Source organism: Archocentrus centrarchus, chromosome 23 (genome assembly GCF_007364275.1).
Source record: "Archocentrus centrarchus isolate MPI-CPG fArcCen1 chromosome 23, fArcCen1, whole genome shotgun sequence".
Classification (NCBI taxonomy): domain Eukaryota; kingdom Metazoa; phylum Chordata; class Actinopteri; order Cichliformes; family Cichlidae; genus Archocentrus; species Archocentrus centrarchus.
This window is the reverse complement of record NC_044368.1, coordinates 9,333,911-9,355,761: the sequence shown is the minus strand read 5'-3', so window position 1 is coordinate 9,355,761 and position 21,851 is coordinate 9,333,911. Positions and strand designations below refer to the sequence as shown.

At 39.6% G+C, this 21,851-nt stretch overlaps 1 protein-coding gene across 2 annotated transcripts in view; it reads left to right on the top strand.

Moving 5' to 3' along the window:
* The first annotated feature begins 471 nt into the window (after nucleotides 1-471).
* The window catches only part of apaf1 (apoptotic peptidase activating factor 1), a 54,227-nt gene continuing 32,847 nt past the window's right edge, over nucleotides 472-21,851 (top strand). The window contains exons 1-23 of one of the 2 annotated variants that reach the window (XM_030720477.1): nucleotides 472-611; nucleotides 1,488-1,669; nucleotides 2,816-3,002; nucleotides 3,258-3,455; nucleotides 3,739-3,928; nucleotides 4,112-4,224; nucleotides 4,355-4,486; nucleotides 4,673-4,911; nucleotides 5,060-5,227; nucleotides 5,480-5,611; nucleotides 5,841-5,954; nucleotides 6,786-6,970; nucleotides 7,275-7,401; nucleotides 7,974-8,099; nucleotides 8,209-8,349; nucleotides 8,747-8,872; nucleotides 9,197-9,343; nucleotides 9,991-10,119; nucleotides 10,366-10,491; nucleotides 11,439-11,558; nucleotides 11,697-11,822; nucleotides 14,684-14,800; nucleotides 21,043-21,168. In XM_030720477.1, the coding sequence (XP_030576337.1) occupies nucleotides 1,511-1,669; nucleotides 2,816-3,002; nucleotides 3,258-3,455; nucleotides 3,739-3,928; nucleotides 4,112-4,224; nucleotides 4,355-4,486; nucleotides 4,673-4,911; nucleotides 5,060-5,227; nucleotides 5,480-5,611; nucleotides 5,841-5,954; nucleotides 6,786-6,970; nucleotides 7,275-7,401; nucleotides 7,974-8,099; nucleotides 8,209-8,349; nucleotides 8,747-8,872; nucleotides 9,197-9,343; nucleotides 9,991-10,119; nucleotides 10,366-10,491; nucleotides 11,439-11,558; nucleotides 11,697-11,822; nucleotides 14,684-14,800; nucleotides 21,043-21,168 (3,228 nt within the window). In that variant the 5' untranslated portion in view covers nucleotides 472-611; nucleotides 1,488-1,510. The remainder of the gene's footprint in view (nucleotides 612-1,487; nucleotides 1,670-2,815; nucleotides 3,003-3,257; nucleotides 3,456-3,738; nucleotides 3,929-4,111; nucleotides 4,225-4,354; nucleotides 4,487-4,672; nucleotides 4,912-5,059; nucleotides 5,228-5,479; nucleotides 5,612-5,840; nucleotides 5,955-6,785; nucleotides 6,971-7,274; nucleotides 7,402-7,973; nucleotides 8,100-8,208; nucleotides 8,350-8,746; nucleotides 8,873-9,196; nucleotides 9,344-9,990; nucleotides 10,120-10,365; nucleotides 10,492-11,438; nucleotides 11,559-11,696; nucleotides 11,823-14,683; nucleotides 14,801-21,042; nucleotides 21,169-21,851) is intronic. The other variant, XM_030720476.1, reaches the window with a different exon arrangement.

The window sequence follows — 21,851 nt, the reverse complement described above, 5'->3', positions numbered from 1 at the left end:
ACCACAAATGAGTTGTCAACAAAAATGGAAACGTTTTTAATTCAAAAAAAAATTCCATACATCTAATATCGCTCATGTGGAACACGTTTGAGCTGCATCGTGAATTTAGTGGATAATACTACACACCAAACATTTTGATTAAACAAATTACAAGACAGAAGAAAGTACAAAAAATGATGGCATTTTTCGACTTATCTCTTATAGCAAGACATAAAAACTATGTCGAGCCAATTTACAAAGAAAACACCGCCGTTGGAATATAAATATTATTTTGAGCTTATCTTTGGAAAATATTTGTAAAGCTTAACCGTCTTCAGAGTGAATGCAAATATTTACGACGCATGAGAAGTATGTAAACGCTGCATCAGTTTGCCCAGCTACACTTTCATGAGCTCACCGGTCACGTGGGTTACATTTCGCCACGCAATTGGTTGACTCACACCGGGGAAGTTGTTTTTGTTGTGAATCAGGAAGCTCTTCTTTCAAAATTGGGTGTGTAGTAAAATGCATACGCACTGAATTAAATCCTCATTTTACTCACTGGGCGACTTCACCTCAAAGCCGTATACAGTTGAAAAACCACCTTCGTCGTTGACCACTTGAAGATACTGGTAAGTATCTGCTGGGGGTTACCTTCTTTGTTTAATTTGCTTAGCAGTCAAGAGTGGCTGAACTTGTCGAGGCAACTATTGAAATGGACGAAATGTGAGAATATAACTGAGACTATAACTAAGAATTACAAGAGTTAATTTTAGATTAAGATTAAGAGTAGTGAAAGTTGATTTTGAGCTGTAAAAACTAAGTACTTAAACTATTTTGGTGATAGCAGAAATGAGTAATAAATGGTAACTTTTGCCCCAGTGAACAGGTCATCGGCGCTTATGTTTTCATTTTTGCTGTCTTCCTGTTTCGTTTCTTCTTTTTGTTATGTGTATGTGGGGTTGTTTTTCATTTAAGCTTTAAACTTCATTCTCAGCATAGATTTGAAACAGGCTAAGGTAAAGTCTTCTAACAACCTTTCTAAAAATAGGAGGAAGGTTTTAGGGCCTGACAAATAACCTGATCAGTACTGATCTATTACAAATATATCTGTATACAGGTTTATCTGGTCCATTATCCTCTAGTGTGTTTTTACAAAGTCACGCAGGGAGGGGGGGGGTTCTGGTTATTTAAAATTTATCACGTTTTTTTTTTTTTCAACTCCATCGTTTACAATAAGTGCTTTTTAACCCAACATGAACACACTCACACTCTGATGGATGCATTGGGAAACTCAGGGTTCAGTATCTTGCCCAAGGATACTTTGACATACAGACTAGAGGAGCCAAGGATCGAACCATTAAACCTCCAATTAGTAGACTACCTGCTCTACCTCCTGTGGATGGACAAGAAATGGATGCCATGCCAGAAAAAGATGCTCACTGGGCTCTACACAGCGGAGTCCACAGTTTGTTAAACTCCCATGCATCTTTTCCAATCATGTGCAGTGCAACAAGATCCTGTATGGTTGATGTGCAGCACAGAGATGGTGCTGGAGGAAGGGGCACGGAGCTGTCTGCTGCGCTTCCGCTTCAGACTGGAGGAGGACATCAAGCCAACGTACCTGATGGATCACATGATCAGTGACGGTGTGATAACTGTGGATGAGGAGGAGAGGGTCAAGACACAGGTGAGCCTCTGGTGAGGGTGGGAAGGTTAAGGGGAAGCTCGTATTATTTAGCACTTTTAGTACCTATATTTTATAGAACTAACTTACATTTTTGAAAAAAAAACAAGATATTATTATTACAAGATATTTATTACTCAATACTGCAGTCAATGAAAATATTATTACACTTTGCTGACATCCTGCCATCATTTCCTCCTTTCAGATTTTGATACTGTACATGTGCTGATTCACTGTCCTCCTACCTTTATTTATCCACTGGTGTTTGCTTGTCATTTTCTGTGGGAGGCATAAAGATGACTGTAGGCACAACACTCCTTCCTCATCTTCCCCTTTAGGTTATTTAATAATAAATTAACTTGCATTTCATAGCAACTTAATAACATGTCAAGAAATTTTGTTCTGTTAACTTACTGAAGGAATACATGAACCCAATGTTTTTTTTGGGTGCTGTAAGAACTGAAGTAACAGCATAACCCAATATGTATATGATCATTTCCATATAATTTTAATGAAATGTTACATTCCCTTTTTATTATTATCCTTCCACACAAGTAAAGTTGGAGGATATTGTCATCTTACCTACTGTCTGTTCATCTGCAAGGTTTTACGGGGACATTACGAGGGTTAAGATGTAATGTGATTTTATACATAATGCATTGATATCAGTAGATTATGTAGTATGGGTTCATCATGTAGTAATATTCCTGCACACATGCTTGAATGTAATATTATGTGGCTTATTGTTATAGTTTATATAAATAGAAAGACATTATGTAGTATACATTCTTGTACAAGAGTGCAGCATGTACTATCTCTAATTTGGACATTTTTTGTGTCTGTTCTAGGATATGGTTACCAAAACCTTATTATCTTTACTGACCCAGGAGTAACTAAGAAGAGTTTTCTGTTATGAAATAGGGTGTAAAACTGTAAAACAGAATTTTTCCCACTAGATGATACAGCTGGTTGATTTCTGGATTATCATTGACTTAAATAATTCAAAAATTGTGTGAAATGAATGCTCTTTTAACACAATGTATCTCAGTCACTGAAGACCCTTTCAAAACATCCTCTGGCATGGTTTCCATAAACTCATAAGAGAATTGTCAATAGTCCACATCTCATCTCTGATATTTCTCTCTCCAGAATACCAGGAAGGATCAGGCTGGAGCCCTGATAGAGCTCTTGTTAAAAAAGGACAACCGTGCCTACATTTCTTTCTACAATGCCCTGGTCAAAGAGGCATATGAGGATTTGGCCAGTTTGCTTCACAGTGGCCTGCCGAATGTCTCGAACCCACAGCAGGAATCTTCTGATGGCTCTGCAGCTTATGGTAAGAAGTGGGAAGCTGTGGGTAAGGTGATTGGAAGTTTGGTAGGTTGTGCTGTTAGTGCATGGGAGTCCGTGAGTACTGGTGGGGAAAAAGGATGTGCAGAGACTGCTTGTTGCGTGGGAGCTGTTGATTTTGATCTCGACTGAGCTTCTTCTGATTATTAAACTTTGTCTTGTGTTTTTTGCATGTCTCAACACTTTTACAGTATAAATGCCTGCGCCACCTTTATCGGTCCCATTCTGTTTTGTTTAACAGTCCAGGCAATACTTAGTGAAGGCGGGGTCCCACCGAGGCCTATAGTGTTTGTCAGCAGACCAGAGCTGGTGAACCAGGTCAGGGAGAAACTTTACCAGCTGCAGAAGGACACAGGCTGGATTACTGTCTTTGGCATGGCTGGCTCGGGCAAGTCTGTCCTAGCTGCTGAGGCTGTTAGACATCATGGACTTATTAAAGGTGAATAATGTTGTTGACATTATTTGCAACTGGCAAGGCACTTAATATCAGTATGGATTCATTTGAGGCAATGAATGAATCTGGGAAAGAAAAAGATGGAAAAAAAAAAAAAAAAAAAAGTTTTAGTAATCTTTGTACTTTTTATGACTATCATACATCACTAACAGATTCAGTTACTTTGGAAGATGATATTGTCACTAATGACCCGTGAACTAACAGATGACATCTCTACAGTTTCACAAATCTTGTTTCTGTAATTTTTTTCCCTCCTCCTTGTCTCCAGATTGCTTTCCTGGAGGCATCCACTGGCTGTCCATCGGCCAAGTGGACAAACCAGACCTGCTGGTTAAGGTCCAGTCACTGTGTTTCCGTTTGGAGCAGAGCCTTGAGTCTGAGCCCCTCCACCGACCCCCAAACTCTCTGGATGAAGCCAAGGAGCGTCTGCGTTTCCTCATGCTGCGCAGATATCCAAGGTCGCTAGTTATTATAAGTTATCTACCAATTTTTATATATTATTCCTATTCAAATTCTGCATTTAATTCAAGGAAAAAGCAATTCTAATTTAAGTTAAAGTTTAAAAAAAAAATTAAAATTAACAGCATATAAAAGTCACCAGCAGCAGCAATGATGAATTCCTTCTTTCTTTCGTGTTTTAGATCTCTGCTGATTCTAGATGACGTCTGGGATAGTACGGTGCTGAAAGTGTTTGACGTCCACTGTCGTGTACTTCTCACCACCAGAAACAGAAGCCTTACTGATTCTGTTAGTGGTATGCACTCTGTTGTTTTTTCTCTGGTCACCATACAGTCTTGACTGGATGAAACTTTCTGCAATTACTTTTGTTTACAATGAAAAAGACAGTAGACCGTATGCATTGTATTTTTGCTTTTATGTTGTAGGTGCTAAACATGAGGTGGAAGTGGAAAGTGGTTTGGTTGAAAACAAGGCCCTGGAGATCCTTGCTCTGTACACTGGCATGAAACTCGAAGCATTACCCGAGGAGGCTCGCAGTATTGCTACAGAATGTAAAGGTATGCAAGCTGGCACGAACTGTAAAGAAGTCTAAAAGATGGGCAGAAGATGTAATTCTGTGTTTATTAATACTGATGATATAAATTTAACTTTTATAAGAAAACATTGCTAATTTTGATTTAGCTGTTACATTAAGTCTTGTGATTTTTAAAACACATTTTCTGTTTCCTCATTCCCCATGTCAGGCTCCCCTCTGGTGGTGTCTCTGATCGGAGCTCTGCTCCGAGAGAAACCCAGCCGCTGGCGATACTATCTCTGCCAGCTGCAGCAGAAGCAGTTCAAGCGTATAAGGAAGTCGTCATCTTATGACTACGATGCTCTGGATCAGGCCATGGCTGCTAGCATTGAGGTTCTTCCTGATGAGCATCGAGACCTCTATAAGGACCTTACTGTTATAGAGAAGGACGTCAAGGTCCCTGCTAAGGTTTGTCTATTTGTCTACAATAGGAGATTGTCGTGTGTTTTCCAACACTGTAATGTTGTAATGCTTTTAGCAATTGAATGGCATATTAATCTTACACAGAATTGCCAAGGTTAAGGACTTATAATTGGATTGTTCTTTCTTCTCACAGGTGCTGTCTGTTCTTTGGGATCTGGAACCTGAGGAGGTGGAGGACATCCTTGAGGAATTTGTTAACAAGTCTCTGCTTTTTGTGGACAGTGACAATAAACCCTGCCTGTACTATCTTCATGACCTCCAGATAGACTTTCTGATGGAGCAGAACCGAACCCAGCTTGAGGTCAGTCTTAGAGGCATTCTTAGAAAAACTTGGACTGCAATTAAAGTGGGCAGGGATTAAGTCAATTAAGCAACAAGCCAATTAAGCTACAAGTTATAAGAGGCCATGCAAACTGATTAACTACAGTAGCGCCAGAATAAAAACAAAGCTATTAATCAAAATCATATCACATAAATATTCTTTAACACAACAAATATGCTTGTTTGCAGTTTGTGCTCAAACAGTTTTGCTGTTTGTGTTTGTGTTAATCAGAGCCTTCACACTAAGGTGGTGCGTCAGTACCAGCAGCATTACAAAGATGGTCCCCCCACTTCGGGAGATGAGGAATGCCTTTATTGGATTCAATTTTTGACCTACCATATGGCCAAAGCCAACCTTACCCAGGTAAAGGTTATAATTAGTTTTAAAATTCATGTTTTTTAAGTGAAGTAATTGTGCTTTAATGTAATAATATAAAGCAGTGCAGGACAATGAAATCACACTAGTCATGAAACATTCTTAAATTAACGCAGCCCAAATTGCCCTATAAGAGAGGAATAATAGCAGGTTTTATTTCTTCAGTCTGTCTATCTTTTTGCTCACGATGTCTCTGTATCTTTCTCTTTTGGTTTAGGAGCTCTACACCCTCATGTTCTCTCTGAACTGGGTGAACATCAAGGCCAAGATAATGGGTCCAGCTCACCTCATCAATGACTATGTGGAGTATGGATCCATTCTGGACAAAGAGGTCAGCAGATATATATATAAAAAATTTAAAAAAAAGATGATGCAGCAACTGTAACTGACAGCATATAGAAACAAAAATCAACCTTTTCAGTTTCCTCCAAACTGCTATAAGTTGCAGGATCTTCTCTCACTCAAACAAGTGAAAATGAAGTGCTCTGCTGCTGGAAGACATACAGATAATTAAATGAAGATGAGTTGCTGTACACCCATCTTTACCTGACATATTTGATCCTATCATACAAAAGTAGATGCAACAGATTTATATAACAAAACAATTGTCAGGTATTTAAATCATTTAGCAGTATGTTCATGACTTCACCAAATAACAGGACAGCAACCTTTTTCACTTTTTCACTCATCTCCATAATTTTCCAGTCTCTAGCTGGTTGATCAGTGCTTCTATACATTTTAATAGACTTTAGTAAATTGTTCAGACTTTTATGAATATAAATGTCCAGACACGAGCAATAGTGCTCAGGGCCTAATGTGACCTGTTACAGGCTCAGTCTTCACCGAATTAAAGACGTTACCATAAACTTGCATTGTATAAATATTTCCATGTGTTATAGATGCATTAACAGATATGCAAATCAATGTGTGTAGATCTGTTAATTAGTGAAAAGGACAGGACGTCTGAAAGGGGCTTAAATTTGTAATTTGCTGCTACAAGAAAGAATAATCCAACAGAGAATGAGAGTGCTGCCCTTCCTCTCTCATCCTGAGGAAAAATGCAGGTTTAGCATCGATCTCTCTTTAGGGAACTTTGTGAACTAATTAAAAAGGTTGACCTCGTGTTTGCCGCAGACTGAATTTATATTTTATTTGCTTCCAGAACAGTGAAGTGCGGAGTCAGTTCCAGGAGTTTCTGTCTCTGAACGGCCACCAGCTGGAGCAGCGTCCTTTCCCTGACGTTGTGCAGCTTGCTCTGTCTCAGCCACACAACTCCGAGGTCTATAGACAAGCTCGGCTGCAGGCGCAGAACCGGGCCAAAGCTGGGAAACTCTACTTTGACTTAGTGTATGAAAGCAAGCATTTTAATTTGGTGTCCTTTTAATAATGACATTATTTCAAGTTGCTGTTTTGCATCTCAGAATTAATCAGTTTGTTATTGTATTATATGATCATTCATTTTCCCTGTTAAAACTGTAACCCCTTCTATAACATGTAACATTTTAGATGACATCTGCAGTTATGCAAAATATAGGAGTCAGTGCATCTAAAATTTAATAATTTTGTGATTATTTCTATTATAAAATGGTGATTATAAGCTTTGTACTCCTGTTTTTACAGCTTTGTGCATGCGTCTTGTTCTTGAATACAGGAATAAGAGTGGTGAAGAGAGTCTGTCCCATTTGGTGATTCACCCCCACCAGGGCTCCGTCCACTCTGCCTGCTTCTCCCAGGATGGAACCAAAATTGCTTCTTGTGGAGCTAGTAAGACACTCAAGGTACAATTGCAGCAGCAAAACCACAAAAGTAACAGCAGAATAAAGCAAAAATTCAGTCATCAAGGTGGTATCTTTTTGATAATTATTAATCTCTGCAATCTGGAAATATTCTCAGTAACATACATATGCAAACTATTTGCAAAAGTATTCGCTCATCTAACGTTTAAGATGATTTGAGCTTTGTGATAAGCTGAGTTATCCTGCTGGAAACGGCCATCAGACGATGGGTACACTGTGATCATAAAGGAGTGGACATGGTCAACAACAATACTTTAAGTGTGCCATAAAATAATCCCCCACGCTATTATACCACTACCAGCCCAAACTGTTGATACGATAGATCCATGCTTTGATGCTGCTTACCCCAAATGCTGACTTCACCATCTAGAGTCGTCAGACTAGGCAACATTTTTCAATTTATCTATGGTTCAATTTTGGTGAGCCAGTTTAAATTCTAGCCTCAGTCTCCCGTTCTTAGCCTCGACCACGTCTGCAACTTTTTGTAGCATGGATGTCAGACATGAGTAACTCGGTATTGTACTAATGCAATGTGGTTTTGTACCTGTGTGCAGGTGTTTAAAAGTACCTCAGGTGAGAAGCTCATGGATCTCGCTGCCCATGATGACGAAGTGCTTTGCTGTGCTTTCTCCCCTGACGGCCATCTCTTAGCAACCTGCTCTAGTGACAGAAAAGTCAAGGTACACAGTGTACAGGACCATCTTATGATCAATTTTATTACAGCAAGAAATAAGCAAGTGAAATGATATATAATTCTGCCATTTTATCATATTATTCTTGACACTGTAGGTGTGGAATGCAGATCGAGCAATGCTGTGTAGGGTTTTTGCAGAGGAGCATGAAGAACAGGTCAACCACTGTCAGTTTACTAACACATCGGCGCGCCTCCTGCTGGCCACCTGCTCCAATGACAGTGTTCTGAATGTCAAGGTGTGTGTGTGAGTGTGTGTGTGATATGCTTGTCTTATTTATGCTTTAGATTTTTTTTTTTTTTTTTAAACTTGTCACCTTACTTGTTCTATATTTGTTCATCCTTCCATCCATCCATTGATTTTTCTTCTTATCCAGTTATCCAGTTCAGGGTCACAAATAGGTTGGAGCCTATCCCAGTTACCATAGAGAAAGTGGCAGGGTACACCCTAGACAGGTTGCCAGCCTGTTGCAGGGCTGACACACACACCAAAACAAATAAATTAATTTAAATAATTGATTAATCAAATTCATTAAAAAGGGCCAAATAGGGCTAACTAGGGTTGTGTGTGTTAGCCTTTTGTTACCCTCTGTTTTTCCCCCACTGTGTCTCTCTTACACTGTTTCCTTTTTGTAGTTGTGGAACCTCAATAGACCATCCTCCCAGAACACCATGTTTGGTCACTTTAAGCCAGTCAACCACTGCTGTTTCTCTCCTAATGACAGATATCTGTCAACTTCCTCCAACGATGGTACCCTTAAGGTGACTGCATTACACTTGATACTTAATGCACAGTAATTAATACATAATTAATATTAGTTGAAGTGCTCTGACACATTTCTTGTTTTTGTAAGATAAATTTTAAAGTAAAAAGTTATGGATTCTGATGGTAAACCTTTTATTTTTGCACTTTGTTTTGTTTCCCAGTCTTGACAGAGTAAGCTGTTTTCTACTATATTACTGTACTACTACTGTATAAAGAAAAAAATGTTATTAGTAACTACATTTAGAAATGCACTGATATAATTTACCTATCTAGGTTTGAATGATGTCTTGACATCCATATATGTTCCTGCATATTTGCAGCTATTTGAGGTTTCCTCTGCCAATGAGTGGAAGACAATCCATGTGAGTGACACGTTTACAGAGAACAAGGAAGACGTCCTCATCAAGTGTAGCACCTGGACTGCTGATGGGAAAAGCGTCATATGTGCTGCCAGAAATGTTGTTTTGGTGAGCATTTACAATACTGTCTGATGTTGTATGCTGTTATTTTGTAGGTTGTGCTAAATGTTAAATTGGATGAATACAGCTTGGATATTGATCATGATTTTAACTGTTTCAGTTGTACTGATAAAAATTGAGCACACATTCATTCCATCCTCTTCGCCCTTGCTGTTGGTGTGCTGTTTCATTGAAGGAGACAGGAAAGAGAGCTTGTTTGTCAGTTTGTCTTCTAGAGAGTCTAAAGAACGTGTGTCTTGGTTATAAATGTGCACATCCCCTCCTCTCCTGAGCTTTCCAGAATCAGTCAGTCTTGTCTTGTAATCAGCCTCACATTGTCCTCTACAGCTTCATTTATTTTTAGTCTGGGAACCAAACTCCTGTGGAGATTGGAGAGTTTCTTGTACTTTATGGATTTGCAACATTAATCTTCATACATCATTTTTTTCCCAAATACAAGGAAATGTTCTTTTTGTAAAAAAAAAAAAAAAAAAAAATTGATGTAGATTTATATAGAGCACACTAATACATTAGTCGCCAGTCTGTTGCAGTTTCTTTTAATTTTAATGTGTTGCATGTATAATTATAGTGGCTTTTTTAATATGTTAAAAATAGAGCAGGTGCTGATTTGTTGGCTGTCTTTTATTGTTTCTCAGGTGTTTGATGTAGAGACATCAGACATGTTGTTCGAAATCAGGACCAGTCGACTGAGCACAGTGCAATACTGTCACGCCTGTCCCACCAGTAACCTGCTGGCCATTGCGTTCTCAAACTATGCTGTTGAGGTATCTCACTCTTTATTTAATATCCCCTGTTTTTATCTAAAATTATTTTTTATAAGTATTATTATTATTATTATTATTATTATTATTGATTTTTACTTTGATGAAAAACTCCAATTTCTTTTTTTTTTTTTTTTTTTTTTTTAACTTTACTGTTGAAAATTTGTGTTCAGACATGTATCTTTGCCTGTTGTTTAGAAGTTATGGTATAATATGAAATAGCCTGTATGAACCATGCTTGTCTTCCAGCTGTGGGATCTTGAGGCCAATAAAAAGATGGCAGACTGCAGTGGCCACCTAAGTTGGGTGCAGCGTGTCCAGTTTTCTCTTGATGGCTCACTGCTGCTCTCCTGCTCTGATGACCAGACTGTCAGGGTAAGACTGAGTGTGTGTGATATACCTACAGTATATTAACGGTATGTAGTTAGGCTGTCAGTGTTGCTCTAATTGCTTCTTCTGACAGTGAAATTAACTTCACAAGTTGACTAATTGCACTATATTCCCCCTTGCCAGCTGTTTCAGTACCTAATGAGCAATGCTCAGGGATGGTGATGTAGCTGTAGTACAAAAAAATATCTGGTATTTTTATGTGAATGAAATCAATGTATTTAGGCCACAGCACAGTAAAGATCTAACAGTGCTGCGTTATGAAAGAACCTGGGTCCTCTGTAGTTGCTGCGTTGACTTGCTTTAGGCTTATTTCTCTGTTATTTAGGTTATGTAAAGATGAATTATTTAAATGGTTTGTCTTGATTCACTAAAACAAAGCAATATGTATCATAAACAGCTTGAAAACAGTGTAACATAAAAAGTCTCTGCAGTTTAGCCTTTTGGGTGTTTTTTTTTTTTAGCTTTTACAGTTGCTGTTATTTAACAAGGTGACAAAACTGGCCCTAACAATAGAGCTACAGTAGAGCCTTCTGCACATTCTGTTTAATGAGGGTGGGGATGTATCGATATTGCAGGGTATCATATCACTTCAAATTGAGATCGCTATGCTGGCACCGGATATTGATTGTGACACACACCCACAAACTCACAAGGTGAAAAGCAGTCATTGCTGTTGTCGCAGCTTAGTAGAATTGTAAGTGTGACACTAGGGAAAAGGTGGGATAAACTGACCTGTTTATAAAGTCCTGTTCCATCAAAAAGAAAAATCCCAACCTGCAGTGGAATATGTCCTGCAAGAGAAAAAGAAAGTGCCGGAATTATCCCCACACACAGTGGTGACATTGTATATATTCAGGTCAAAACTCTGGAAGGTTATATAACTTTAAATATCTTGTGTTTGTTTATTCTTCTTATTCTATTTTTTTTTAAAGATATGGGAGACTAAGAAGGTTCACACATCCTCAGCTGTCTGCCTGAAGCGAGATTCTGACGTTCTGTTTAATAATGAGGAAATCATAGTGTCCGCTGCAGATAATTGCAACAGATTGCAGGTGAGTTGTAAACGATATGTCAATAAGTAGGCTCGGGTGACTGTAAGCACCTTGAGGCGACAGTTGTTGTATGTGCATAATAAAGGTGTGTGTGTGTGTGTGTGTGTGTGTGTGTGTGTGTGTGTGTGTGTGTGTCAGGTGCGTGATGGTAGAACAGGAGCAGTGCTGTTCCAGTCAGAGGAGAAGCCGTCCAGGATCCGGTGTACCTGCATGTGCAGGCAGCCCTCTGCTGTTGTCCTGGGGCAAGAAGATGGCACTGTGCAGGTAGACGACACACCCATCCTGCATGTATGATGGGGCATATTGATTAAATTTATGAATTGGTCATACAACCATGTACAGTAAAAGTGCACCCACCGGCAACAGTTACAAACTGCTAGTACCAGGTTGGACCCCCCTTTTGCCTTCAGAACTGCCTTAATTTTTCACGGTATAGATTCAACAATGTGCTGGAAACATTCCTTCGATACATGATAGCGACACAGTTATGGCAGATTTGGGGACTCTGGAGGCTGTTTCCAGTTCAGTGAACTCATTGTCACATTCAAGAATCATTACACTGTTGTCATCAAGGGATAGACATGGTCAGCAACAATATTCAGATAGGCTGTGGGCCCAAAGTATGCCAAGATAACATCCCCCAAATCATTATAATACCACCACTAGCCTGAACTAGGCAGGATGGATCATGTTGATCATGTTTTTTTTTACACTACATTCTGACCCTACCACTGTCGCAGCAGAAATCAGTAGTCATCAGGCAGCATTTTCCCAGTCTTCTGTTGTCCAATTTTGGTGAGCCAGTGCAATTTGTAACCTCAGTTTCCTGTTCTTAGCTGACAGGAGTGGCACTCATTGTGGTCTTCTTCTCCTGTAGCCCATCTGCTTCAGTGCTGGATGTGTTGTGTGTTGCATGTGTCTGCGCGTCTTAGTTCTAACAAGTGGTTATTTGTGCTACAGTTACCTTCTTATCAGCTTGGAGCAGTCTGGCCATTCTCCTCTGACATTTGGCCAAGGCATTTTATCCCAGAGAAATGCCACTCACTGGATATTTTCTCTTTTTTGGATTCTCTGTAAACCCTGGAGATGATTGTACGGGAAAATCCCAGTAGATCAGCAGTTTCTGAAATACTTAAACCAGCCCGTTTGTTACCAACAACCGTGCCACGTCCAAAGAAATGTTGCTGCAGGTGTTATTTTGTTAGGCAAATGAAATGTAACTATGGATAGACCTCGTACCTCAATAGGTGTACATGTATTAGGAGGCACAGCTCCCCCTGAACAATATGTCGACCACCTTGATGCATCATTTCATGCACATCTAACATACAAATACACATTTTGACAGACATTTATAATATTAAATATATAAAGAATCAAAAAATACCTGCAGTGTAGTATATAATAAAATAATGTTGCTCCTGTTTAAAAAAAGCAGTTCATATTTTTATGCTGAAGTTTACACTCCTTTTTTTTTTTTAATAAATAAAAAAAACCCACATATCTGGCCTTGTTCTGTAAGTGCAAAAGTGCGTATTGGGAGTATGGATGTGCCTTTTATGCATGTGACTTTAATCCTCCATTGCACATTGCTGTAGGAGGTGTTCTTTCAGGCCATGTTGAGTCAAGAGATCTGACATTAGCGCTGTCACACGTTTTTTTTTTAATCTGTCCTGTCAGCTGTGCGTCAGGTCAGCACCTCTTTCATCTCCTTTTCCTTTGACTCATTTCAATTTTCAGTCTTTCTTTTTTACCTGTAATTTATATTCTCAGTGCTCTTCACTCCTGCTCTATGTACTTTTTTGTTTTATTCCCTTCTTTGTTTTGTTTATCTCTCTTCCTCCTTTGTTCTGTCTGTCCCCATTCTCCCCTTGCTCCACTGCTCTTTGTCTAGCTGATAAATTGCTGTTTGCAGGTAGAGAATGAGATCCAAGTCTGCTGTGTGTGTGTGTGTGTTGCACCTAATGCATATTCTGCAACAGTAGAGGACATCCCCCAAAGTTATTGTCCTACATTACAGCACAAACACTCACTCAAACACGGTCCCCTGACACATCAGTGCTGAAGCCAGGCCAGCCCCCTACAGGAGAGAGCAGCTCTAATTAATTAAAAGGTCCTGCAGTCTTAATGAATACAGGAACGAATGATTTTAATTACAGCTCTTCACTGGCCCTTCATGTGTCTCTCTTCTTGTCTCCTGGGAGGGATTGTTGCAACCAGAACATAAAGAAAGTGAGATGATTGGCGAGCAGAGAGATGATCAAAGAAACATTAGAGAGAATTTAGATAACTGTAGATATATATGAAGGTTCTTGCATGAAATGCTTTACTATACACACACACACACACACACACACACACACACACACACACACACACACACACACACACACACACACACTACATTTTGTATGAATTAAAGTATCTTCTTTCCTTTCCTTCCTCCCTTAGCAGTAACTTTTTAAATGACTAAGTTAATGTGTTTGCACAGCTGGTGTTTAAGAATATCTGGTAATGTGTGGATTAACTGTGTCAAGTCACAAGTATAGTTCCAAGCAGAACATTTACCTAAACTAACAAAGCAAACAGACTAAAGAAGGTTGCTGTCAAGTAGATGGAAGAGAGATCAAGTGAACCCATGGGCTCATTTGAGCTGTATAATCTTATGTATAAAGTTAAGGCCACCTTAAGACGGTGTGTTGGGCATTATCCTAAACACTGAATATAACATGTTCTGTTCTGACACATTAAGCACTGATTTGGGGCTCAAAAGCTTTTTGGTATTTTCTTCTTGTGGTCCTAACACCAGGTGGAGCCCTAGTTTAAGCTGGATAAAATCATGGCGCATCAGACTTACTGCAGCGCATTAATTATTTTTCTTTAAATATGTTGATTTATTTATAGCCAGTGTGCTGGAGAAAAATTAGCAATGGTCTGTCAATTTGTGCCATTGTAAGATCCCAGCTTTGTTATGCAAATGTAAAAAAAAAAAAAGTTGACAAGTTTTGTGAAAGACGTGGAGAGGAGAGAACATAATGTTACTGTGTCTTTTCTGTATGAGTGAAAAGTGCAGTTGTGTATTTGTGTATTTGTGTGTTTGTGTGCACGTGTGCATTGTGTGCCAGGCGTCAGGGCTGACAGCTAGTCATCTTCTAAGGATACTTGGCTCCAGGATCCGAAGACTTCTGACCTCCTACGGGGGGTTGGTGCTGGCAGTAGCTCTATGCACAGGGAGCGTGCAGGTATGGTAGGGAAAGAGTATTATCTGTGTGTGAATGTGTTTGCACTTCAGAGTGTTCAAGAATAACTAATTGCTGTTTGTGTGTGTGCGCTATTCTGGCTGTTAGTTTACTTTTTCAAAGGGCTTTTAAAGCTAATAATAGAACAGGCAGATTACTGTTGTCACTGTGTGTATCAGTTATAACATCTCACCATTCAGGACCAGGCTCTATAACTCCTCCCTTAATAGGTGACACTGTGGTTCACCAGTGTCATATATATATATATATATATATATATATATATATATATATATATATATTAGGGGTGGGACTCGATTAAAAAAATTAATCGAAATTAATCGCATTTTAATCACATTTCAATATTTAACATGAGAAATATGAATTTAAGTTTGGTTGATGAATGAATCAATATACATAAGCTTAAACTTCACGAAGGGGGGAAGTGCTCCTGTGATAAGCAAACTCCTGAAAATAAAGTTAAGCATCATAACTGGATAGTTTTATTCAACATTAATGTCTCAATATAGTTGGAAATTAATCATTTGCTCAGCTGTATTCCTTGATGTTGAAATGTGTTATGCTTGTTTTAACAGATTGTTTTGAATTAAAGAATTAAAATTAAACCACAAAAAGGAGAAAAAGTTCGTTCTCTGTTTAACTAGCTGCTTTTACACAGCTGTGCTTCGCACTCACGTTGTTGGCGACATGAGCTACACAGAGGTGAGGGTATGAAGGCTAGCCGCTCACTTCCGGCCTTTGCAGTCTTTGTGGGCTGCGAACAACGTGGGCCGGGAAGCTATACGTGATACTTAACTTGTTGATTTGTACATTTTTGTCCAAAAAAAAAAACAAACAAAAAAAAAAAACAAAAAAAAAACCTTGTAGCAGTTCCCACCCAGTCCGCTGGGTGGCAGCGGCGATACGTCATTAAAAAAAAACCTTCTAAAAAGCCGTATAAAGAAGACATGTAGCAGTTCCCATCCAGTCCGCTGGGTGGCAGCCGCGACGCTTCCTCTAAACAAAATCCCTCAAAAAACCGTATAAAGAAGACATGTAGCAGTTCCCATCCAGTCCGCTGGGTGGCAGCCGCGATACATCCTTTAAAAAAAAACCTTCTAAAAAACCGTATAAAGAAGACTTGTAGCAGTTACCATCCAGTCCGCTGGGTGGCAGCCGCGACGCTTGATCTAAACAAAACCCCTCTAAATAACTGTGTAAAGAAGACATGTAGCAGTTCCCATCCAGTCCGCTGGGTGGCAGCCGCGATACGTCATTAAAAAAACCTTCTAAAAAGCCGTATAAAGAAGACATGTAGCAGTTCCCATCCAGTCCGCTGGGTGGCAGCCGCTATACGTCCTTAAAAAAAACCTTCTAAAAAAACCATATAAAGAAGACTTGTAGCAGTTACCATCCAGCCCGCTGGGTGGCAGCCGCGACGCTTGATCTAAACAAAAACCCTCTAAATAACCGTGTAAAGAAGACATGTAGCAGTTTCCATCCAGTCCGCTGGGTGGCAGCCGCGACGCTTCCTCTAAACAAAAACCCTCTAAATAACCGTTTATACGGTTATTTAGAAGGTTTTTGTAGCAGTTACCATCCAGTCCGCTGGGTAGCAGCCGCGATGCTTCCTTAAAAAAAAAAAACTTCTAAACAACCGGCCGTTCGGGAAACCTCCCGATGGCCACCACGCCCCTGGCTGAGAGTATTGGTAAGAAAAGGACAAGCCCAGTGTAGCTAACATTAACTGATGAGCTGCCGTAAAAGTATCTGTTTTTCCCTATTTGACAAGGCGTGTCAGCATTTTGGTCACATGGCTACCAGTAAGTGGAAAAAAAAAAGTCAATCCATTAGTCACTCAGCAGAAGGATCTTAACTGTTTTCTGAACTGATTCCAAGGGGAAAAACATCAGGTATCAGCTCTGGTGACATCAATAATACCCAATTCATTGTCATAATGCACCTCAGTATTTTTCTGTGCATCGGAGGAATGGCCAAACATTTTGAGAGGGAGCAGCAAGTAAACCGTGACTTTTGGGGGGTGTAGAAGTCCAGTTTGAAGGGACATGCTGGTCTTCTGCAATCATCTTTGTACAAACAAGCTTTTTATGTTCCACAACAGCAGACGTGGACCATAAAAAGGCTGTATGTGTGGAGAATGACCCAAAGAGCTGACATAATAAAGGTCGGAGGTCAACACACTTATTTTGAAAGGAAAACAACAAAGTTCAGCAAGGGTTTTAACAGATCTTAGTAATCAGCTGCTTCCTTGTGCTGTGGCTCAGTGAGCGTCCCTTCATCCTCAGATCTGTAAAGTGCTCTCAGTGAATCGGAGTTGATTTGATTTTAGCCTGTAGATTCTGTTCTGATTGTAGTTTTGTGCACTAGTGGCCATCTGCATGCTGAAACCTAGTTAGTTCATACTGTTCCCTGTGCATGAGGGACTGACTGTTACTTCTTGCACAGTGCCTCACATTGTATTAGTGTCAGTGCACTGCAGCCTCCTTTTTGGCTAGCATGGGGATAACAAGCTGAGAATAATCACTTATGTCCTTTAAAGTGATGATTTTCAACTTGAATATTCTCTGAAGAAAGATGTTAACATGTACTGTTGCTTCTCTCATTTTTTGTATAATTGTTTTACCTTTTATAGTGGACTTGTTCTGTTTATTGGGCGTTTTTTGTATGAAAAATAATAAAGAAGGCCTGCTGGGAACAAAAAAAAAAAAAAAAAACTGGAACCCGTGCCCTGAGAAACATTCCGGTGCAAAGTGTGATTAAAATGCGTTAAATTTTTTAATTCCTCAATTTCCCCGTAATTAATTAATCGAAATTAACGCGTAAAAAGTCCCAACCCATATATATATATATATATATATATATATATATATATATATAATTTCCCTCTGGGATCCATAAAGTATTCTGATTCTGAATTATTTGACCATCTCGCCTCTGCGTCTTTGACCACATGAGTCTTACAGTGAGTTGGCTTGTTTACTTCCTCGGTGATGGTATTAAAATGAGTATTCCCCTGTCTTCCCTCTTTACATTTGTTCTTTTACTAAATCTCCTTGGGCATTTGCATTAAAACAGCATCTCAGAAACCCTTGACCCTGATGCGTAAGGGTTGCCAAGGTGTTCCCCTCACAGGCTTTGAAACTTGCGTGCCAGTACGTGGAGCATGGTCAGCACACCCCGAGGCTTGTACCGCTCAGACATTTCAACCCTTTCTCCTGTGATTTAAATATTTTAGTGCCTGCTAAAAAAAAAAAAAAAACTCAGGTGGCATCAGCCTTCACTTTATACCTTCAGAAATGACAGGTGCTGTGATGAACTGAGGTTAGTTCTTGAATTGTTTATGTATTACTTTGAGTTATGCACTGTTCATGAGGTTTGCAAAGTCCCTTATCACGATTGCATATTTTATAAGAGTGGAAATATAATTTTATATAGTTGCAGTGGAGACAGATAGAAAATGTGTGGAAGGAGGAGAGGGGAGTGACATGTAGCAACTGTCCAGTCTGTTTGGAGTCAAACCGGGGAACTTAGCTGCTAAGGGCATTTTTTCCCCCATGTGGCATGTGCCCCAATCAAACAGCCATCTGTCTGCTCCAAATCTCGATATGTCTCATATTACAGGATAAATCTATCAGATGGTTAATTAGAAAACTAGAGTTTTTGGATTAGTGTTACAGTAGATAATAAACCGTGTTTCACCTCAAAATGTCCTAATTAACTTTCACTTTGTTAGTCCTTGGCAGGTAGAATAATTTGCTTTGGTGATAAAATAAACATCTGTTATATTATACAGTTCTGTTTGACTTTTTCAGTGTTTTTCAGAGACTGTCTAAAGACAGTTTCCCAGGGAATAAAATCTATAATGATCTTTATTCTGATGTGTTTTGTGATTGGCTATTGAGCCTGTGATCAGCAAACTACCAGTTTTGGGTTGTACATGGAAGTCCTTAGTGCTAACCTGCTGATTTTTACCACTTACAGCATTGTGCAAGTCTTTAGTCACCCATACTGAAACATCTGCACACATAAATGGAAAAAAACAGAGTTTGTAAGTTTGAAAGTTAATATTTGATATGACCATCTTTATTCTTCAACAGACTGAACTCTCTGAGGCAGCTTTATTGTAATTTCTTTAAGTAATCTTCAGGAATAGTTCTCCAGGCTTCTTGAAGGACATTCAAAGCTCTTCTCTGGATGTCGGCTGCTTTTGCTCCATTCTCTGTTGAGATGGTCATAGGTGTGCTTTTACTACATTTGCAGTATTTTGGGGATTATTGTCATGCTAAAAAAATAAACCCAATGAAATTCAGAAGCTTTCCAGATGTTATTGCACAGTGGATCAAAATTTGATGGTACATTCATAATTCCATCGATTTTTGACTGATTCTCCAACCCCACTGGCTGAAATACAGCCCAAACCATGATGGCGCCTCCACTGTTTCTTTGTGGTCATAATTCCATGAATTCCATGAATTTTTCTGGCCAATTCTTGTGTAATTTGGCATACCTCAGGCTTTTCTCCTTGTTTCCCTTCCTTAACAATGGCTTCTTGACAGACATCCTTCCACTGGGACCATTTCTGAACAGTAGGTGGATCAACTGAAGGCCCAGGTGCATCTGTCAGGTCTTTGCTTAATTTTTTCCTGTTTTTTAAGTACATGACTTTGAATACTATTCATCTGCTGTCGGTAGCCTTTTTTTTTTTTTTTTTTTTTTTCTTTTTCAAGGCCCACAGCGGCTTTTTGTGACAGTGGAGAGATACAGGAAATGGGGGGAAGATACAGGGGAAGACACGCGGGCAAATCGGCGCCGGGCCGGGACGCGAACCCGGGCCGCCGGCACCGCAACGCAGCGTGTGTATGTGGTCGCCAGCTTCACCACTAAGCCACCCAGGCGCCCTTGTTCTCCATTTATACAGTTTTTGGGAATCACCTTGTGCAAGAATACTATTTTCTTGCCTGTCAAACTATGTTATCTTTGGCATTTTTTTAATAGTTTCAACTAAAAAAATAAGAACAAATTTGTGACAAGCCACTAGTAACAAAGAGCTAAAGATACAATTTAAAATTGGTGCTTTACTAAGTTGTCTGTTACGTGTAGACAGAACACTGATTCATCCCTTGAGTTAGGTGCTTTTTTTATGTTTGAATGATTCATAGGTCAGTGTTCAGTGGCTTAACAAATAAAAAATACATTCCTCTGAAAATGGTCAAGTAAAAGGACTGGACTGAAAATGAGTGAAAAAGCAGCCAATGTCCAAAGAAAAACTTTGAAAGATCTTTAGAAGCCTGGAAAACTATTGCTCAAGAGTACTTGGAAGCAAAATATAAAGAAAGGGGTGGCTCAAGACTTTAGTACAATACTGTATATTTTGTACATTTTCAATCATAGTTTAGTTTGCTTGCTAACTCACTAAACACAAAGCAGATTGTTGGGATTGTATGTCATTGTTTTTACAAGATTTTCATCAGCAGCCAAAGTGTCAGAGAAATTACAAATAAAGATGATGCCAAATTAAGGGATTTCAATATTATTATAATTTCTGTAGAGTAAGAGACTGGGGGGGGGGGGGGGTAGTCACCATGAATATCTGCTAAAAGTTCAGGAAATACACAGTTATTGTAGCTAAAACCTCTCTCATATTTGCTTACCTACCTGTAAACCCATTATGGATCTCTGGAAGTCTCCAGGATTTATTGTTCCATCCGGCTGACCTTTAGAGGGCATTCTCAAAATCTTATCTCTCTCAAATCCAGCTCCAGACTGCTCTGTGAAGAGTCTCGTGTGCTGTTATATTCAGAGGGAGAACTCACAAGTGACAACACATGATGACATTTTTTTTTTCTCTTTGAGTTGGATCTTTTGCGCATCAAAGCTATTTATACACACACACACACACACACACTCGACTGTCAGACCTCCAGCTGCCCTTCACGGTCTTGACCAGACTTTGCTCAACTCTTTCCCCAACTCCGCTTTCTTTTTTATGTGCTTATCGTTGTTAAGCCAGCAGTAGCGCTTTAAGGGAGAACTTGAGGAGAGATGTAAAGTGTGACTTTCTACCAGGATTTTTAAAGAAAACTTTCTGGGACACTTTTGTTGCATAAGTGTATCTTTAGACATTAGACGTGTTGTCTGAATGTTGTGTTTTTGCTATTAACCATAGATTTAGCTGTTTACGGGAATATTAGTGGTGCTAATGTTTATTTGTTTCTTCCCTCCAGGTGCTGGAGGTGCCCTCTGGGAAGCTTCTGGCCACTCTGCTGGGACACACTAAAACTGTGCTGCACTGTCAGTTCAGCCCGAATGGCCAAACACTCATCACTTCCTCTGAGGACACCACCATAAGAGTAGGCTCCATCCCTTCCTCAGTTGCTCCGTTTCTACCTTTATACTTGTCGTGTCTTTCTATCTGCTTTGTACTTCTGTTTCTCCGACTCCTATTCATCAGTATGTTCCCCCACCCCCTCCGTCTTTTCCTGCTTAATCAATGACATGTTCTTTAACCTCCTCTGCGAACCTGCTTCCCATTTTTCTTCTGTGCTATTGATTACTCCTTCACCTACTCCCATTCTTCACCTTGAGCAAAAATGCCTTCTATGCCCAATCTTTTAACCTCACAGTATTTCAGGTCTCTGCGGCCTTTTCACTTTCCCCTACCTGTTACACCCTACCAACTTCTCTGGCAGCTTCTGAATCTCTCCATTCTTTATCCCTCTTTTTTTGGTCTCCTCTCCTTCCTTTTCCTTTTCTTTCCCTCAGGCTATGCCACTCTCGATAGCTCTTTATCTCCATCTTGCTCATGTGTTGACCGCATGCAGCTATCTGTTATGAGTTATTGTTGTGCAGTGTGTGAGTTTGTGTGTGTGTGTGTGTGTATTTTTTTCAGGCTGTTATGCTCTGTCAACTCCCAGCGTTCATGCTCTGTTGCCCGTTTTCCCTTTCCTCACCTCCCTTCTCATCTCCCCCTTCTTCATCTTTTCCTTTTGCCGACAGACCTGTCCACTGCAGCACTTCCTTCCCTCTCTGACAG